General features: G+C 38.6%; 1 protein-coding gene across 1 annotated transcript in view; it reads right to left on the bottom strand.

Moving 5' to 3' along the window:
* The window catches only part of LOC107699285 (mucin-like protein), a 21,370-nt gene extending 7,684 nt beyond the window's left edge, over positions 1-13,686 (bottom strand). The window contains exons 1-11 of the mRNA XM_016500496.1: positions 12,792-13,686; positions 12,534-12,656; positions 9,906-10,039; positions 9,549-9,716; positions 9,004-9,183; positions 7,240-7,840; positions 6,969-7,118; positions 4,601-4,815; positions 4,433-4,508; positions 3,059-3,346; positions 1,243-1,479 (exon numbers count right to left, since the gene is read on the bottom strand). Of these exons, the coding sequence (XP_016355982.1) occupies positions 1,243-1,479; positions 3,059-3,346; positions 4,433-4,508; positions 4,601-4,815; positions 6,969-7,118; positions 7,240-7,840; positions 9,004-9,183; positions 9,549-9,716; positions 9,906-10,039; positions 12,534-12,656; positions 12,792-13,686 (3,067 nt within the window). The remainder of the gene's footprint in view (positions 1-1,242; positions 1,480-3,058; positions 3,347-4,432; positions 4,509-4,600; positions 4,816-6,968; positions 7,119-7,239; positions 7,841-9,003; positions 9,184-9,548; positions 9,717-9,905; positions 10,040-12,533; positions 12,657-12,791) is intronic.
* Positions 13,687-17,444: the final 3,758 nt, after the last annotated feature.

Raw genomic sequence — 17,444 nt, 5'->3', positions numbered from 1 at the left:
GAATGCAGACACAGTGGTCATCACAGCATGAAAGAAACAAGGGGGGATGAGAGAGAGAAACAGAGAGGGAGGGAAAATAATACAACGATAAAGGTCATTTAGGAGGCACAGACAGTGAGCGTCTGTTGGCTGGACATATATGAAAAATGGCTCCAAAAGGGAAAATAGACACACACAGCTTTGCCATTTTATCCAGTTGTACTTGTGTCTAAAAAGTGAACTAGCCGATACGGGCAGCAATACAAGTGAAAGTAAAGTGGAGGACAGTATATTAAATCCGTCACTCACACACACACTGCCTGCTGAGGTTGTCCAGAGGTCATCTGGCTGCCTACCAGACCTCATGACTCTCCCTCCATCACAGCAGAGAGAGAGAGAGAGAAGAAAGACAGTTTGTCATTCATTCCATATCTAAAAAGGTTTCTTCATCTCAATTATGGAGCAAATGGAGAAAATTGCTCAAACGTGGAGTTTGTACATAGGACCTACATAAGACAAGCTGTGTGGAGAATAGATGATTGTTGTCAAGCAGGTTTCCTGAACACTCCCACCATCTGCCGTTGGTCAGACTAACAAATAGTCCTGGCCCAAAGTCACACCATTGGTTGAGTAAGTGTTGTTTTTGTGTTCAGGCTGGATACTCAAACAAAGTTTATAAATTAGCCTACAGATGTGTGACTTAAAGTTGTTTCTGCATATTAGAGGTAGAGCTTTGCCAGATTGAAGACATGCAACAGGAACGACAGTTTCTCACCCTTATGCCATTCCAAACCCATAAATCATTCATTTATCTTTGAAACACAAATGAAGATATTATAATCATGTATATATGCATATGTATATATATATATATATATATATATATATATATATATAGTGGTTTTGACAAAAATATTAAGCAGCACAATTATTTGCACATTGATAATAATAAGAAACATTTCTTGAGCAAATGATTTCTGAAGGATTATGTGACTGAAGACTGGAGTAATGACTCTGAAAATTCAACATTGCAACACATAAATAAATCAAATTTTCAAATATATTCAACTAAAACAACAGTTATTATAAATAGTAATAATATTTCACAATATTACTGTTTTTACTGTATTTTTTATCAAATAAATACAGCCTTGGTGAGCATAAGAGACAAAACATTAAAATATCTTGCCAACCTCATTTTTTAGTTTAGTTTTTAGGTAGGTTAATATGTTTTTGTGCTTTAGATGAAGGTCAGTTGCTAACCGTAAATTTGCGCTTGGCTCCAAAGCTGCTGCTGGTCTTTCTGAACATCCTGGCCGAGGTTTGTGTTTCCTGTGGCCAGGATGTCATGCACACACTGCATGTTGCCCTGGCAGGTCTGACTGTGTCTGGCCAGCAAGTCTGGGCTCACTGAGGACATCAGTTGCTCTGTCATGACGGGACTGAATGGAGCACTAGGAGGCTCTGACAACAGAAGACTCTCTGGAGCAGGAACTGCCCCTGTGGAAAACAATCAGACAAGGAAGAAACCATAAGTACAGTGACCAATAATGAAATCTTAAAGGAATATATACAGCATTCCTTTTTTTCCCTATAATTCAGAGACAGTTCTGAAGGATCCTAATATGAATTTTCTTAGTATTTCAACATAGAAAATCCTTAAACTAAAATAAAATATTTGATTTCTTTAAACTGTCCAGCAGCAACAAATTATTTCAGTATAATACAGTAAGAAATAGTCAAAAATATTGTGCATAAGTTCCGATTTATCCAGTAGGAACTTATTCGATTCTTACAGGATTCCATTATAGGACTGGTTCCAAATTATGATTCTAACAGGAATCCTGTACATATTTCTTCCATACTATTTGATCCGTGGTACACAATATTAAAAATAGATGAATGCCATAATGGTAAATGCATACCCTTGTGAAAAAGAAGTACACGTAAGGATACTTTTAAAAAAGAGCACTTTTTAAGGAAATAATATAGACCTACTGAAATGCAAACGGAATGTAATATTTTGGACACTTGCAACTGCACGTTATTTACAATGAAATGAAAATGTATTATAGTTTAAATGTATAATAAATAAATCTTAAGCATGCCTTTTTTGACCCACAAGAAGGGCTTAGGAACAACTGTAATTATATGTAATTTCATAATTACTTCTATTGTCTTTGAAATATGGTTAAAATGTACTGCTGAATGTACTGACAAACATTTATGGTAAACTACAACATAAAATGTAATTTCTTTTGCTACTTGTATATCATGTATTTAAATAGCCTACATTTGCAATGAAGAAGTTGCAACTTAGTAAATTTGAACTATTTTAACTTTGAATGCAATATCAAATAACACTACAGTTAAAATTATGTAACTGTTATTTAAATGACCTGCTATTAACTGCTATTAACTATTATTAATAGGCTAATCCAGTACTTTACATGTGCTTTAGTCAACACATCAAAATGAGTACTTCTTTAAATATTATTCAAACATAATGATTTAAAATGTACTTTAAAGTAAAACTTTTAATTTGACATTTTTACAAAGAGTTTATCCCCCAGTTTCAGAGACAAGGCAAGGCTTAAGCCTAGTCCCAGACTAAAATGTAAGTCTGAGCTGTTTCAACTGAAAGAAACTTGCACTGATTGATCTTAAAATATATCAATGCCTTTGTTTTGTGTCAAGATGGACACCAGTAATGTTTTTTTTCGAAAGCACGTTTATAAAAATGACTTAAATGTCCTCTAATTGAACTATGGCCTAATCCTGGCTTAGTCTGAAACCAGGCCTAAGTGTGTTAAGAAACAGTCATGAAAGTGTCTGATTTCAAGTAAACTTAAGTGGCCCTTTATTTCTTTAATATTATAGCCTATTATCTGCAAGTACCGTTTTTTAAAATATACTTTTAAGGTATGAAGTAGCCTACACTACCAGTGCACATTTTAATACAATTAAGCACACTTCTTTTTCCACAAAGGTATCAGTCACAAATTTTTATCAAGTCGCAGTTTCTACAATATTTAACATTTTATCACAACTACTGAATCCAGCTGAAGAATTCACGCACATGACTGTCCAAAGGGAAGCAGACTCTGTTCAGAGGGGACATTGTTGTTTAGAGAAGGCACCATACGGCCATTGGAGAGCAGGAAGTCATCGGTCCTGTTGGAGCTCCAGTGTCCCAGCAAACCCAGTGTACGGTTGTAGAACCTCTGCGGGACCTCTACCAGAACGCTGAGCCTCCCAGCATTGCCTCTCCACACGAGCACATACAGGCCCTCACCGTACACCACTGCGCAGCGGCTCACAGTGGTACAGCGCACTGCAAAGCCCCGCTCGTTTACATGCACCACTCCTGTCAGAACAGCAGAGAGCGCTCGGTTAAATCTAAAACAGGAGCTGCTTTAGAAGTCCCTACTATATAGTAGGCAAATAAAACAGCATATGAAAGGAGCAGCATGACCGAATTCACAGTATTCATAAAACATTTGCTGAAATGCCAAGATGATTCTGAAGTGCACATCTGATTAACACTAAATGGATACTATCTCATGAGGCCACATGGGAGGATTACCTACTTAGAGAGTATACAATTTCGGACACAGCCAAGTTATGCCTCTTTTACACTTTTAGGTCTGTTAAGTATTTATTTGTGACCTTGGACCACAAAACCAGTCTTAAGTGTCTTTTTTTCCAAAATTGAGATTTATACATCTTCTGAAAGCTGAATAAATAAGCTTTCCATTGATGTAAGGTTTGTTAGGATAGGACAATATTTGGCTGAGATACAACTATTTGAAAATCTGGAATCTGAGGGTGCAAAAAAATCTAAATATTGAGAAAATCGCCTTTAAAGTTGTCCAAATGAAGTTCTTATATGCAATGCATATTACTAATCAAAAATGAAGTTTTGATATATTTACGGTAGGAAATGTACAAAATATCTTCATGGAACATGATCTTTACTTAATATCCTAATGATTTTTGGCATAAAAGAAAAATCTGTAATTTTGACCCATACAATGTATTTTTAGCTATTGCTACAAATATCCCCGTGCTACTTAAGACTGGTTTTGTGCTCCAGGGTCACATTTATCATTAAGGTTTTATTTATAACCAGTCAAAGGTGTTTTTCTATGAATTATATAAAATTCTTTACAAAACTAACAATTTAATGGATGAGATGTGTCGGATAATGAGGGAAAAGCACTTAACAAGAGCAAGGAAACATGAAAACTCCTGCAAAACTATTTAAAATGCATCCCTGGATGCTTATGCTATGCCATATGTTCATTTGTGTTACTTCATAGGTCTGCTTATTATTCTAAAATATGGAAAACAGTAATAATAAAGAATTTTGTCTCTAATTAGTGTTGTAAATAGAAGGGCAGCATTATTATTTCTTTGTTTCAGCATGCGAAAACCTTGAAATGCTTCTTACCAACAGACACAGGAATGGCCTCATCATTAACCAAGACCTTAAGTCCATCCCCAGATTCAGCACATCGCCACTCCACCTTTCGAGAAATCATTTTACAACCTTTACATTGTGGACACACTCATTTATTGTGCACGTAGATCTATATTTAATCTGAAATGCCAGACTCACCTTTCCAGCACCCTGATAGAAGGCGGCTAATCGTACCAGAGCAGGCACAAGTTTGGGCTGCCTGTTGACCACTAGAACTTCTGTTTGTCCCTGCAGGGTGAAGATGTTTGATCCCGTGCTGGAGGAGAGACGGACTATAACGTACTCCCCCAAACCTTTGAAGGTATACTCACTCCCGTCAAAGGTAATAAAGTGGAGACTACCGTATACCATGCCTGGATGAAAAAGAGTGCAACAGAGACACGTTAAAGATACTTCCTTGTCAATATGTGCTTCAATTCTTTTTTTTTTTTTCAATCAAGCAGTAGTCATAAGGGCTGTAAAAGTGATCGAATCTGACAAAGAAAATGCAATGCATAGATTACGTAAATATATAATAATGATGCGCAATATACAGGAACCATATCAGTTATGCATACTCATTTGCCCTGTATTTACATTTAGATTACCTTTGCTGTCATCTAACACAGTTGATCTTTAAAAACATTATTAATTTAATAATATCATCTTTAGCAAAGCTCAAAATTAATATCTATATTTCGTACTCTTATTTAATGTTGTGATGCATGTAGTATTTAAAATGATTGATTTAAGTTCTTAAGGTTTTGTTTTTAATTTTGTGTAAACTACATACACTGAAAAACATTTAGTGTAGGATTTACTTTAAACAAATTTCACTCAGAAATTGCTAGTAAATTTCTTAAACAATTATGAAGAAATGGTAAGTAACATTCTGAATTAAATGTGAAATTGTGAAGTAGAAAGACTAAAATAGTACTTTCTTGTAAAATCTACTCCAATAGTCTTTGTTTTATTTACAATTTTGAAAAAAAAATTTTTTTACAGTACTGTAACATACATCATTTACTGGCCATAACGTGACAATAATTATCGGCTTATTGGTATCAGCTAAAATGTAATATCTGTGCACCCATAATAATAATTTACTACAATACAAAATGTATTACATCAGTCATTCTTGAGACATGGGACAAAACAGGTCCAGCAAGGGTAACTGCTATTAGGTTTAAAAATAAAAATATTTTCAATTTTAAATGTCATGAGGGATTAATAATAGAATGTATTTAACACCATTATCACCTTCAGTTTAATTTTCTCATTATTATACCAAATCTGTGTTTCTTAATGTCCTCTCACTATATCTAAAACAGTGTGTCCACAGAGAAGGGTTCAATCATTCATATGCAATAAAATGGATAAAAATGTTTTTTTTTTAATGATGAAAAAGAGCTTGTTTTATCAAAAGCAACACTTAATATCTCCTATCAAAGCAAGGTTGTTTTTTAATGACACATGCATGTTTCATACGATTTTAAAGTTGCGTCCCCACTTTTTGTCAACACCGTCAGACATTCAATAAAATGTAATAAAATCAGGGAATATCAGGGGCAGCTGTCACTCTAAAGGACCCCCTTGCCACAGTTCACCTCTGCAGAGTACATCAGTGTCAGACAGGCTCTGCTAAGTTTTTTAGTTTTAGAATATTTTAAATCCTAATGTTAATATTTCCTTTGTCACAGCCATGATATGTCAACACCATCTTCCAATTTCTGAGGAAATTATTTGAAATATTTAGATAATTTTATTCTCCTGAAGCAGGTTCCATTAGCATCTAGCATCAACAGAAAAAAAGAAAATGGCTACTACATGAACTCCATTGGTTTTGTGAAAGAAATGCCAAATTTGTCAACACTGTCAGATGTCACCACCATAAGATTTTGTGTTCCAATGATATATCAAAATACTTAAATATGAATCTTGAATAAAAGCTTTATAAACAATAACATACTCACTGTTTGTTGCGTTTGTTTTAATACAGTAATTGACTGATTCAATGTATTTGATAGTTAAAATGACTACAAATCACCTCCATCAGATGTGTCACCTCCGTCAGTTGAATATTTTAGTTAGTTTGTACATGTAAGATACATAAATGTAGTTTCATTTGTCTGAGTACAAGGTTTTATTTTTTCAATTTTGCACCCTGTTTTGTCCCACTTCTCAAGAATGACTGTGTGTGTGAGTACAAGGTTTTATTTTTTCAATTTTGCACCCTGTTTTGTCCCACTTCTCAAGAATGACTGACATATTAATTTCTTATCCAAAGTACAATTCTTGACATACTTTCAGATGTTTAATCCATCAAACTCAGATCCCCAATCTAGTTTAAGTGCTGTGCTCCACAATTTGAAAATAATCGTAGATGTCACCAAATTGTGACCAAATTTCAGATTTCTTGATGCGTGCGTAAGTAAGGAACCCTAATGAAATCAAATCATTTCCAGAGCAAATATTTACACCCCTGGTAGTCATGCATAAGTGAGTTGACGAGGTCTAGAGCTCTTACCAATGCCTGGTGCTCCCCGGTTCCCAGGTATACTGCTGTCAGAGCTGTTCCAACGGTACCCTTGGCACCGGTCAAGTGGTCTCTTTGCCAAGTAAATGTCACACAGAGAAGACTGAACACAGCACCACTGGAAGGGTAAAAGATCCTTGTCTAGTAACAAAGACAGCATGAAAAAAATCAAATCAATAATCAGGTAACACATGATTACAAGTTCAACTTACAAAGCCTCTGCAAACTTCATAAGAAGAAATTATATTTGCAATGGCTTTACCTATATGTTGTTGCATCTTGTCCTCAGTAAAGTACCGTTCACTGTATCCAGCCAGCAGGGGGCCCTCTGGATCATATACACATCTCTTTCCTGCCTTTTGTTTGTTATACAGGACAGACTGAAAGACACGGCCCCTGCTGCCACCCCACCTAAGAGCTCTCAGATCCCTCGCTTGTGCCATCTGTTCTGATGGGAGCGTCTCAAGGCTAAAAGCCAGGTCCTCCTGCGCTTGAACACGAGTGCAGGGACATGGTGCCAGTCCTAATGCCCATTCTTTAGGATCTGGCTCATTGAAGGCCCATACCTGGCACTGCCTCTGAGGATCCGAGCTGGCTTCAGAAGAGCCTGACAGGTCATACACCAGCTGCCCCAGTTTGCCTGTGTTACCCATGGCAGTCTGGGGTCGATAACGCCCTCCTGGGCCAAACAGGTTGTCTGGTGGCTTTGGAATCTCATTGTGAAAGTTGCTCTTGCCATCAGTGTAGCCTATAAGAGCGTTATGATCGGTCCTCTGTCCTGGACCCCAGTTCATGTCACTGTAGCGGAGCAGAGCAAATGAACGTAGACCATCTGTGGTCAGAATGCACTGGAAGGTGTTGGTCTGTGGAGGACGTTAGGATGATTATAATAAGACAAACAAACATTTAAAGGCCTTTAAAACAGGACCTACTTGCCAGGATAAAAGTATTTTAACTTTGAAATATCTGTCTTAAGAACCCCATGGTCTGTTCCATTCCATTCTGTGTAGCTGTTTTTGAAAACAAGAATGCATCCTGCATGAACGGCCTCTTAGTCATTGCTAAAAACAATTCCCAGGATTTTTCTAACAATACAAACTAGGACAGAGAGTGGGGGTTTGGGTGGGGACAGCAACACTATACCAAGTCCATAAATTTACTACCCATATCAGGAACTAGTGAGAGAAAGGATATAGCTTTCCTATTGTGTAAGATGAGACCATAACCCACAATTTTGTTTCCACTATAGACTGAAATAACTTTTATGTTATTGTTTATGCAACGTTTATGTTCTGTACTGTGCTTCCCTCATTTGCCTTGCGATGTCATTTTAAATTCATATGTGATTGGTTGCTAGAATGTTGCCTGGGTGTTCTGGGAATATTATGGCTTCTTATTGGCACAATAAGTCATAAGAGTCTGCCCCTAGATATGGTCATTTAATGTAAATGTATGTTTTTTTTTCACCAATTGTATCATCTTCCAGGCAAAAGTAATACGTCTGATTGCTTAAAAAATTAATAGCACACCTCTCCTCAACAAGCCATGTTATTTGTGTATCATTCATCGTCCATGTCCGCAGTACAAATGGTGTACACTCTTAAAAATAAAGGTGCTTCACGATGCCATAGAAGAACCTTTTTGTCTAAATGGTTCCATAAAGAACCTTTAACATCTGAAGAACCTTTCTGTTTCACAAAAGGTTATTTGTGGCAAAAGAAGGTTCTTCAGATTATAAAAAGGTAAGAAAGAGATGGTTCTTTAAAGAACCTTTGACTGAATGATTATTTGTGGAACCAAAAATGGTTCTTCTATGGCATCGCTGTGAAGAACCTTTTAAGCACCTTTATTTTTAAGAGTGTAGGATCAGTTACATGCTAATGTTTAATACTTAGGTTTAGTTTGTTCAAATCACTAACTCTAATGATGAGCAATATTAATAATATTAGTAGTGATGCTTGTAGTAGCAAACATTCCTAATTATAGCTACTGTTGCTGTAGTTCCCTTTGTGTGTCTAACACTCACCTCAGAGAAGTTGATCTTTTGATAGGACACAGGCAAAACGTGATCCCATGTGATTTTCAGTATCCAGGCTGGGGAAAAGGGGGGTTTGCCTCTTTGAGTCTCAAATTTGCTAACATCTTGTGCTGTTCGTTGAAATATTGCCTCAGCATAGATGTCAGATACACTGAGCAGACTGTATTGCTGTTGGACAGAAAGGGAGAATGTTCAAGATTTCCTTCAAGGTAATTACCACAAAAATAAATAGTTAGATTTCTACAAAAAGGGAAAGTTTTACTTGAGTGATACTTAAAAATGGTTAAATGTTAAATTAATGTTGAAATCATTTCTACAATATGCATTAATTAATCTCAATATGCACACCATTTGTTTAAAAATAGTAATTTTATTACTGGTACAGCACCCACATAACCAGGTCAACAAATCACAGAAATTCAACTACCAAAATAATATTTTTTACATTATTAATACAGAATAATAATAATAAAAAAAAACATCACAGTAGAAGCAAAGCCACAAAACGTTGCATTATTTATTGCAATGCTAACCTGGTATAGCAGTTTTCCATCCCCAAGGGTAAGGTCAGCATCGTCCCAGAACGCAGCCAGCATGGGATGGCCCTTATTACCATTGAAACCCTCTGGGAATGGAGCAGGGAGCAACAGTTTCTCATTCTCACTGACCGACTGGAACTGCACCAAGCCATTATCTGAAAACTGAGAATGTTCATATATCAAGAAACTGTTAACCTTTAAAATGTGAACAGAGGTAAGCCTAACTGTAAGTAGCCACTGTGTTTCCCATAACAGCTATGTATGGTATAGTAGTTTGGTTATTTCAGATATATTACGCTGCTCACCATTATATTGCTTTTAAAACAAGAACAGTTAATTGTGCATGCTTACAAACAGCCGCTCATATATTTTGCCCATGAAGGGAAAGCCTGCAGGAGGAGAGATGTATGGAGAATTTCCATCTGCCTCTGTCTTTGGCAACCCAGCATCACCTGCTTCCTCTCCAAATGGATACAGGTCACTTTCTGTGAAAATATATAAAAATGCACCCCATGGGGTCAAGGTTTGGCTGGTTATCATGGGCATTTAGTCACTGCTCACTACACCATCTGGTCAAAAAAAAAAAACTTGTGTGATTACGTTGACCAGAACACAACATAACAGGTTGGCATTCTCTGTCTGGAAAATAAGTTTGAGGTAAGTTTAAGTTCATTAAGTTTAAGATATGACAGGAATCTCAAGTCATATGAGTGTGCATCATTTACTTGCACCAAAGTATTTTAGCACCAAAGTGCCAAATGTCAGAGAGACACACAAAGAGACAGAGAGAGAATGAGAAAAAATAAATACAGAGGTATTATTTTATATAGAAATATTGCATTCATGATTGTAATATAATACCCCACCCATTGGCGGCAGCTGTGGGCAGTGGCTATCTCTTGTAGAGCAGGCACAGCTGTAAGATCCTATGAAATTGGTGCATATTCTGTTGCCATAACACACGTCAGGAGAGATGCATTCATTCCGGTCTATGCATCCATCCATTCCATGCCCATTTCTGGTTGAGGCATCCCATCCGTTGCCACACTGGCACTGAAACCCACCTGCGGAGTTGTAGCATGTGGCAGCAGGATGGCATCCACCCCTATTGGACTGGCATTCGTCTAGATCTACACAAAGAGACCCTAGTGCAATAAGACCTGCTGCACATACACATACATAAGATCCAGGGGTATTGATGCATTGGCTTGACTTGTGGCAACGTAAGGGTGATTTGGAACACTCATCAATGTCTTTACAGTATGTCCCATTTCCAGTGTAACCTAAACCACACTGGCATGTAAAAGATCCCACTGTGTTCCAGCATCTTGCCATGGGGTGGCAGGTAGAGTTATTCGCACATTCATTATTGTCGATGCAGGTACCATTTTCCTCATGATGTCCTGGTGGACAAGAGCACTGGTACGATCCAGGTTTATTGATGCATACCTGATCGGGACGGCAAATTCTGTTCAAAATGCATTCATTTATATCTGTACATCTTCGGCCCTGAGCTTCGTAACCGGTTGCGCATGGACACTGGAAAGACCCTGCTGTATTTACACATACCGCGTTGGCAGTGCAGGGACTGTTATTTGCTAGGCATTCATCAATGTCTTGACACTCGGTTCTGTTAAGAACGTAACCCAAGTTGCAGTTACATTCATAAGACCCAGGGATATTGACACATGTAGAGTGAGGTTGACATATGGATTCATTCTTTTCACACTCATCTATGTCAAGACAGCTAGTGTGACTGCTCCAGAATCCTTTGTGACAAGCACAGTAAAATGAGCCAGCTGTGTTAATGCAAGTCCCATGAGTGCAGAGTGGGCCAAACTCTGGGTGTGAGCACTCATCTATATCCTCACATCGGGTACTACTGGTACCATTAGAGGAGAATCCATGATCACAAAGGCACAGAAATGAACCTTCAGTGTTGACACAGACACTGTGGTCTGAACATGTAGAATTGTTCAGGCATTCATCAACATCCTCACAGACTGTCTGATTGCCTGCATACCCATCCCAACATTCACAGAAATACCATCCTGCTGTGTTTTGGCAGTTGGAGGCATTTGGGCACTCTGCTTTCCCTGTGGCACATTCATCAACATCCAAACACAGAGAGTTGTTTGAGTAAAGGAAACCACTGTTGCATGAACAATTATACCCTCCCTCTTTATTGTGGCAGGTGCTGTTGTCTGGGCAAGTAAAGTTTCCTACACTGCACTCATTTATGTCTTCACAGCGTGTCCCGTTGTAATGGTAACCTCCCCAGCAGTCACAATGAAAGGACCCTGCTGTATTGAAACAGTGGGACAACTCTGGGCAAGCCCCTGTTTGTTTACATTCATCTATATCCTTACAGTCCCTACCATTCCCAAGAAACCCTTCAATGCAGAAGCAATAGTTTGACCCACGGATGTTTTTGCACTCAGCATGGGTGTTGCATGCATTGGTTACATTCTTACAGTCCTTCTCATTCACACAGGTACCCAAACCATAGACTAGACCAAGGGTGCATGTGCATGTATATGTTCCAGGAAAGTTTTGGCAGGTCATGTTGTTCCCACAGATTGAGGGTGGCAAGCACTCATCCACATCCTCACAAGTAAACCCATCTCCTTGGTATCCCTCCTTGCACTTGCAAATGTAAGATCCCTCTGTGTTGTTGCACATGGAAAGACTGCTGCAGTTATGAGGCAAAGTTGAGTTTTCATTACACTCGTCCACATCGTGGCAATCAAACCCAGACCCGGTCATGCCAAAGGGACAGGTACACTTGTAGGAGCCAGGAGAGTTAGTGCAGCTGGCAGCTGGGTGGCATCCTCCATTTTGGGATTGGCACTCATTAATGTCTATAAGTCATCCAAAATGGGACAGGGTCAGGAAAAAAATCCCTAAAAGACTGAGAAGAGAGTCTTCAAGCAAGCAAAGAGGTGCAAAAATTAATTTTGAAATGGAATAAATACTTACCAGAGCAGTTTTTTCCATCACCAGTGAAGCCGTTGAGACAGGAACACAGGTGACTGCCGATTGTGTTGGCACACTGTGCAAACTTGCTGCAGTTATTGACTCCAGATTCACATTCATCCACATCTGAAAGGTTGGGAAAAGAGGAATGCGAGAAGAAAAGATTGAAAGAATACTACGATTCCCTGGCTAACTGAACCCAGGAACTTGGCTTATGTAAATATAAATGTGGTTTTATAAATGCATGTGTATTGCGCATACCTATGCATTCTGTTCCGCTAAGAGTGTAACCCACTTTGCAAATGCAATCAAAGGATCCTGGGTTATTGACACATTGTGTCTCTTCCTTTGGGCACACATTCTCTTCACATTCATCGATGTCTGAGCAAGTGAGTCCATCCCCTTTGAATCCCACATCACACACACACTGATGCTCTGAAGGTGAAGGATGACACAGTCCATGTGGATGGCAGGCAGGATCACATTCACGACTAGGGAGAACACAAGTGTTGTTGTATGCTACTGTGCCATTCAGACAAGAACAGACATACGCTCCAGGGGAATTGACACATACAGAGATGTCTGGGCAAGTATTATTTGAAAGGGCACATTCATCCACATCTGTACAGGTAGAACCATCTCCTGTAAAGCCCTGGTGACATATGCACAAGAAGTCACCAGGATAATTGTAGCAGGTGGCATGTAGATGGCACATACCCACAATTGAACATTCATTTATATCCTCACATGTAATGCCATTTCCTGAGAACCCATGATTGCAGGTGCATGAAAAGGAGCCTGCTAAATTCAAGCATGTCGCATTCTGGTGACAAGGTTTCTGCTGTTCACATTCATCAATATCAAAGCAGTCTAAATCGTCAGTGATTCGACTGAAGCCTGTTTTACACTGGCATGAATATGACCCTTCCATGTTTGAGCACTGCTCATTGATGCCACAAGCCTTTTCAGGTAGCTGGCATTCATCTATGTCCTGGCAGGTGGTACGATTGACTAGAAGAAAGCCTGAGGGGCAAACGCAAGAGAAAGACCCCTTACTGTTGACACATGTTGCTCTGTTTCTGCAGCCACCGTTATCAACAAGACACTCGTTCACATCTGTGCACTGCGATACACCATCCCCTGTGTATCCCACCATACAGCTGCAGTTGTATTTCCCTGGTACATTAATACAGTGTGCATTAACATGGCACCGCTTTTCTATTGCGCACTCATTCACATCCTCGCATATTAACCCATCACCTTCGAAACCAGCTACACATGCGCAGATGAATGAACCAGGTAAGTTTTCACAAGAGGCGTAAGCACTGCAATGTCCTGTGGCACATTCATCCACATCCATACACTGGGTTTGACTAAAGCTGTAGCTGTAGCCTGGACCACAGTCACAGAAGAATGAACCTGCCGTGTTGACACATGCAGCATTTGCTGGGCAAATGTTATTGGTGGCACATTCGTTGGTGTCAGTACACTTTGTACCTGTGCCCAGGAACCCTGGGCGGCAAGAGCATTGATAGCTTCCTAGCAAATTGGTACATATTGCGTTGGGGTCACAGTTGTTCTTTCTGTCACACTCATTAATGTCTACGCATGCCAAGCCATTCCCCACAAATCCATCGGGACAAATACAACGATATGAGCCTGGCAAATTTGTACATTCAGCAAATGAGCTGCAGAGGTTGATTTCACATTCATCGATGTCCTCACATGTCTGTCCGTTGCTTTGGTAGCCACTGTTGCAGAGGCAGGTGTAGGTTCCTGGCAGGTTCTTGCAACCTTTGTACCCAAAGAAAGCAGAGCACACACCAGGAGTCTCTGAGCACTCATCAATGTCTAGGCAGAGATAATTTCCATTGCCTTTGTAGCCAGTGTTGCATGTGCACACATAGGAGCCAGGGTTGTTGGTGCAAGTGGCATTCCAGTGGCAGATTCCCGGTCTTGTGCACTCATTATCATCAGTGCACTGAAATCCATTTCCAGTGAAACCAGACTTGCAACTGCAGTCTCTTCCTCCATCTCTGTTGGTGCAAAGCGCATTATCATGGCATCCACCATTATTAGTTTGACATTCGTTGATATCTTGGCATTGGAAACCATCACCAGAATAACCATTTTGGCATGAACAGGTGTAACTGCCCAGAGTGTTACTGCAGACTGCTTTTGCATGGCAGCTGTGTAGACCAGCTGTACACTCATCGATGTCCTGGCACTGCACTCCAGAGCCCCTGTACCCCATTCGGCACATGCAGAGAAACTTATCCTCACGTGTTTTGAAGCAATCTGCATTGGCATGGCATATGCTCCCTGCAGCTGCACAGTCACTGAGATCTGCAACTGTGTAGACAGAATGGATAAGAGTTGGGTAAGTCTGGCAATAAGTGACTGCATTCTGTACTGTGAGTTGATCAAAAATAGAGGACTCTGATCTTGACCATGTTTCTCACCTGCAGATGTGTGCCTGAGCATAATACACAGGCAAAGCAGATACAGCAACAGACTCCTGCAAGAGAAAGTAAACAAATATCAAAAAAAGCTGGAGTTTCAGTAGTTGATTTTCTGTGTAGGCCTTATGTAAACATTTTTTATTTTTTTTTACATGGTATCAACATGGCACCACCTTTTGTTTTGGATTATGACTCCTTAAATGGGAAGAAAACTTATTGGCGTGAGTAATTAGGTGAATTCCTATTCCTATATGCGTGTATATCTTTACATCTATAGAGTTACATCTATCAAGATGAATCAGTTTACAGAGGGATTGTGATTAGTTTGTTCTAAGCCTCAATTCATGGGCCCAAAAAGGGATGGACATGCCCAAAGGACCTACTCATTCCATGGAAAAATAACTTTGTTAGACTCGAACAAAGAAACCTACGACATCCTACTGCTCTTGAAGAAGTAATTTGTACTACCATTTTGTCATCTCTAATATCCATTGTCAGCTTTCTCTGCTTTTACTTTACAAAGTAAATTTCAAAATGATAGCATTTCACATTATAGCATAGCTCTCTAAAGTTGTATTGATTCATTGACGTGATTATATATGGAATGTTCTATTTCAAATAAAGACTGGTATCACTGAGAAGAAAGATAGTGTGAAACAAAGAGTTTCTCAAGTTTGGTAACTGAAGTCAACATGGAAGATGTCCTGAATAGGAAAAATGATGACAATGATCCCTGATCTCTGACTGGGTTACATGCTGGAAGTTTTACTTCCGTGTGGGTCAGATTCAGTCATTGTTTGTCTCATGGATTCTACTGTATAGAAATCCATGTGGTGCGTCAGAATCAAATTACATCAAGACGTGTCTTTAGCGTACTAACTTACAGGAAAGAACATCCTTCTCAACATCACAACATGGCTGAACATCATGACATATTTAACATTACATATTGGAATTGTGTTACAACTAAAATTATCCATTAAAACAAATTTGAGACAATTGTTATGTAATGTAATATAAATTATTTTCTATAATCTTCCTAGACTGTCCATATCAACATATCAAATTGAATGTTCACAGCATTCAGAACATACACATTCATAATATAAATAGCTCATGTGTATCATCTGGAACTCATAGTATGATTAGAGTAAACTGTTATTTGCTCAGTTCTGTATTTGTAATCTCAAAATAAATCATGAGAGATAATTTATAGATCTTTTTAGACAGATTTAGCGCTCAGCACTTTTACAGAAACAAGCCAACAAATTCCATTTTTACTGTAAAGTAACCTGACAAACAAAATGATCAATTTAAATCAGTACTTACAGCATATCTCACAGACGGCTGGTTGTCCTATAAGTTGGACATTAGTACACAAAGTGACTGGGTCTTTCCCAGGATTCTGAAGGTGTGTGACTTCCCTTCTCTATGGACTCTTCTGCCCAAATTACAACACTTTGTCCTTCCTGGTACAAAGCATAATGACCCATCTCAGCACCTGAGACATCCTAAACCAGCATAATAGGCAACACCCAGATATTCCTATGATTATGTTTCTCTCTCCTAGTAAGTATACTACTCCCATTGGGCTTTAACTTGCCTCTGGGTGTAAAATAAAGGCTGGGACAATAAAGAGCAGCATTCAATAGTCAGTGTTTGGTGTTGAGAGAACCTTTACCTCATACACAAATACTAGATTATTATTACAAGGGATGGACTAGGACTACAAATCAGCCCTCGATTTATAGTTTAACGGCATGACAGCTCTCTGGTGGATAAGCATCACAAATATATAATACAAAGCATTTGGTTCAATTTGCATTATATACTGGAAGTGTATTTCTGTATGGCCCTATGTTAGATGCTTTCTTTTAATTTAGCTGAAATATAATTAGGTTAGTTTTACTTTTGTCCCATTGTCTTATTGCCTAGAGAGTAACCTGAAGTCACCATGAAATCAAAATGTACAATTCTTATTTGTATGGAATTTTGCAGTGTTTATTATTCATGTTATTAATAATATCTGTTATTAATATTATCTAAAAATGTATCTGTGCACATGTAAAGGATAATGCAAACGAATTTAATGCACAATGTGGAGGCCAGGTTGCCTCTGCGAACTGCATTAAAATCATTTAATGCACAGCTAGCTAGCCGTGCATTATACCGCTTATACCATGGTCATTGCAAGCATTGACAAGTTAAAGCTGTTAATGATGTTTGCAGCACAATATTTACCCAGAAGGTAAATCAAATCAGATTTCACTTCAAATCAGACACAGAAATGACATTTCTGAAATATTTGAATGAATTATAGCATTTATTTGAATTAATTATTGATCGATCGAAAGAGAGAGAGAGAGAGAGAGATCGATGACAATTGTGTGTGGCTACCTGCATCTGCGCATCTCCCTACAATGAAGCTGTGTTTAGTTACTTCAAAAACAGC

Source organism: Sinocyclocheilus anshuiensis, unplaced genomic scaffold, assembly GCF_001515605.1.
Source record: "Sinocyclocheilus anshuiensis isolate Anshui unplaced genomic scaffold, SAMN03320099.WGS_v1.1 scaffold450, whole genome shotgun sequence".
In the NCBI taxonomy this organism is placed as follows: Eukaryota; Metazoa; Chordata; class Actinopteri; order Cypriniformes; family Cyprinidae; genus Sinocyclocheilus; species Sinocyclocheilus anshuiensis.
Note: the sequence above shows the minus strand (reverse complement) of the source record. Positions and strands in the feature narration are given on the sequence as shown.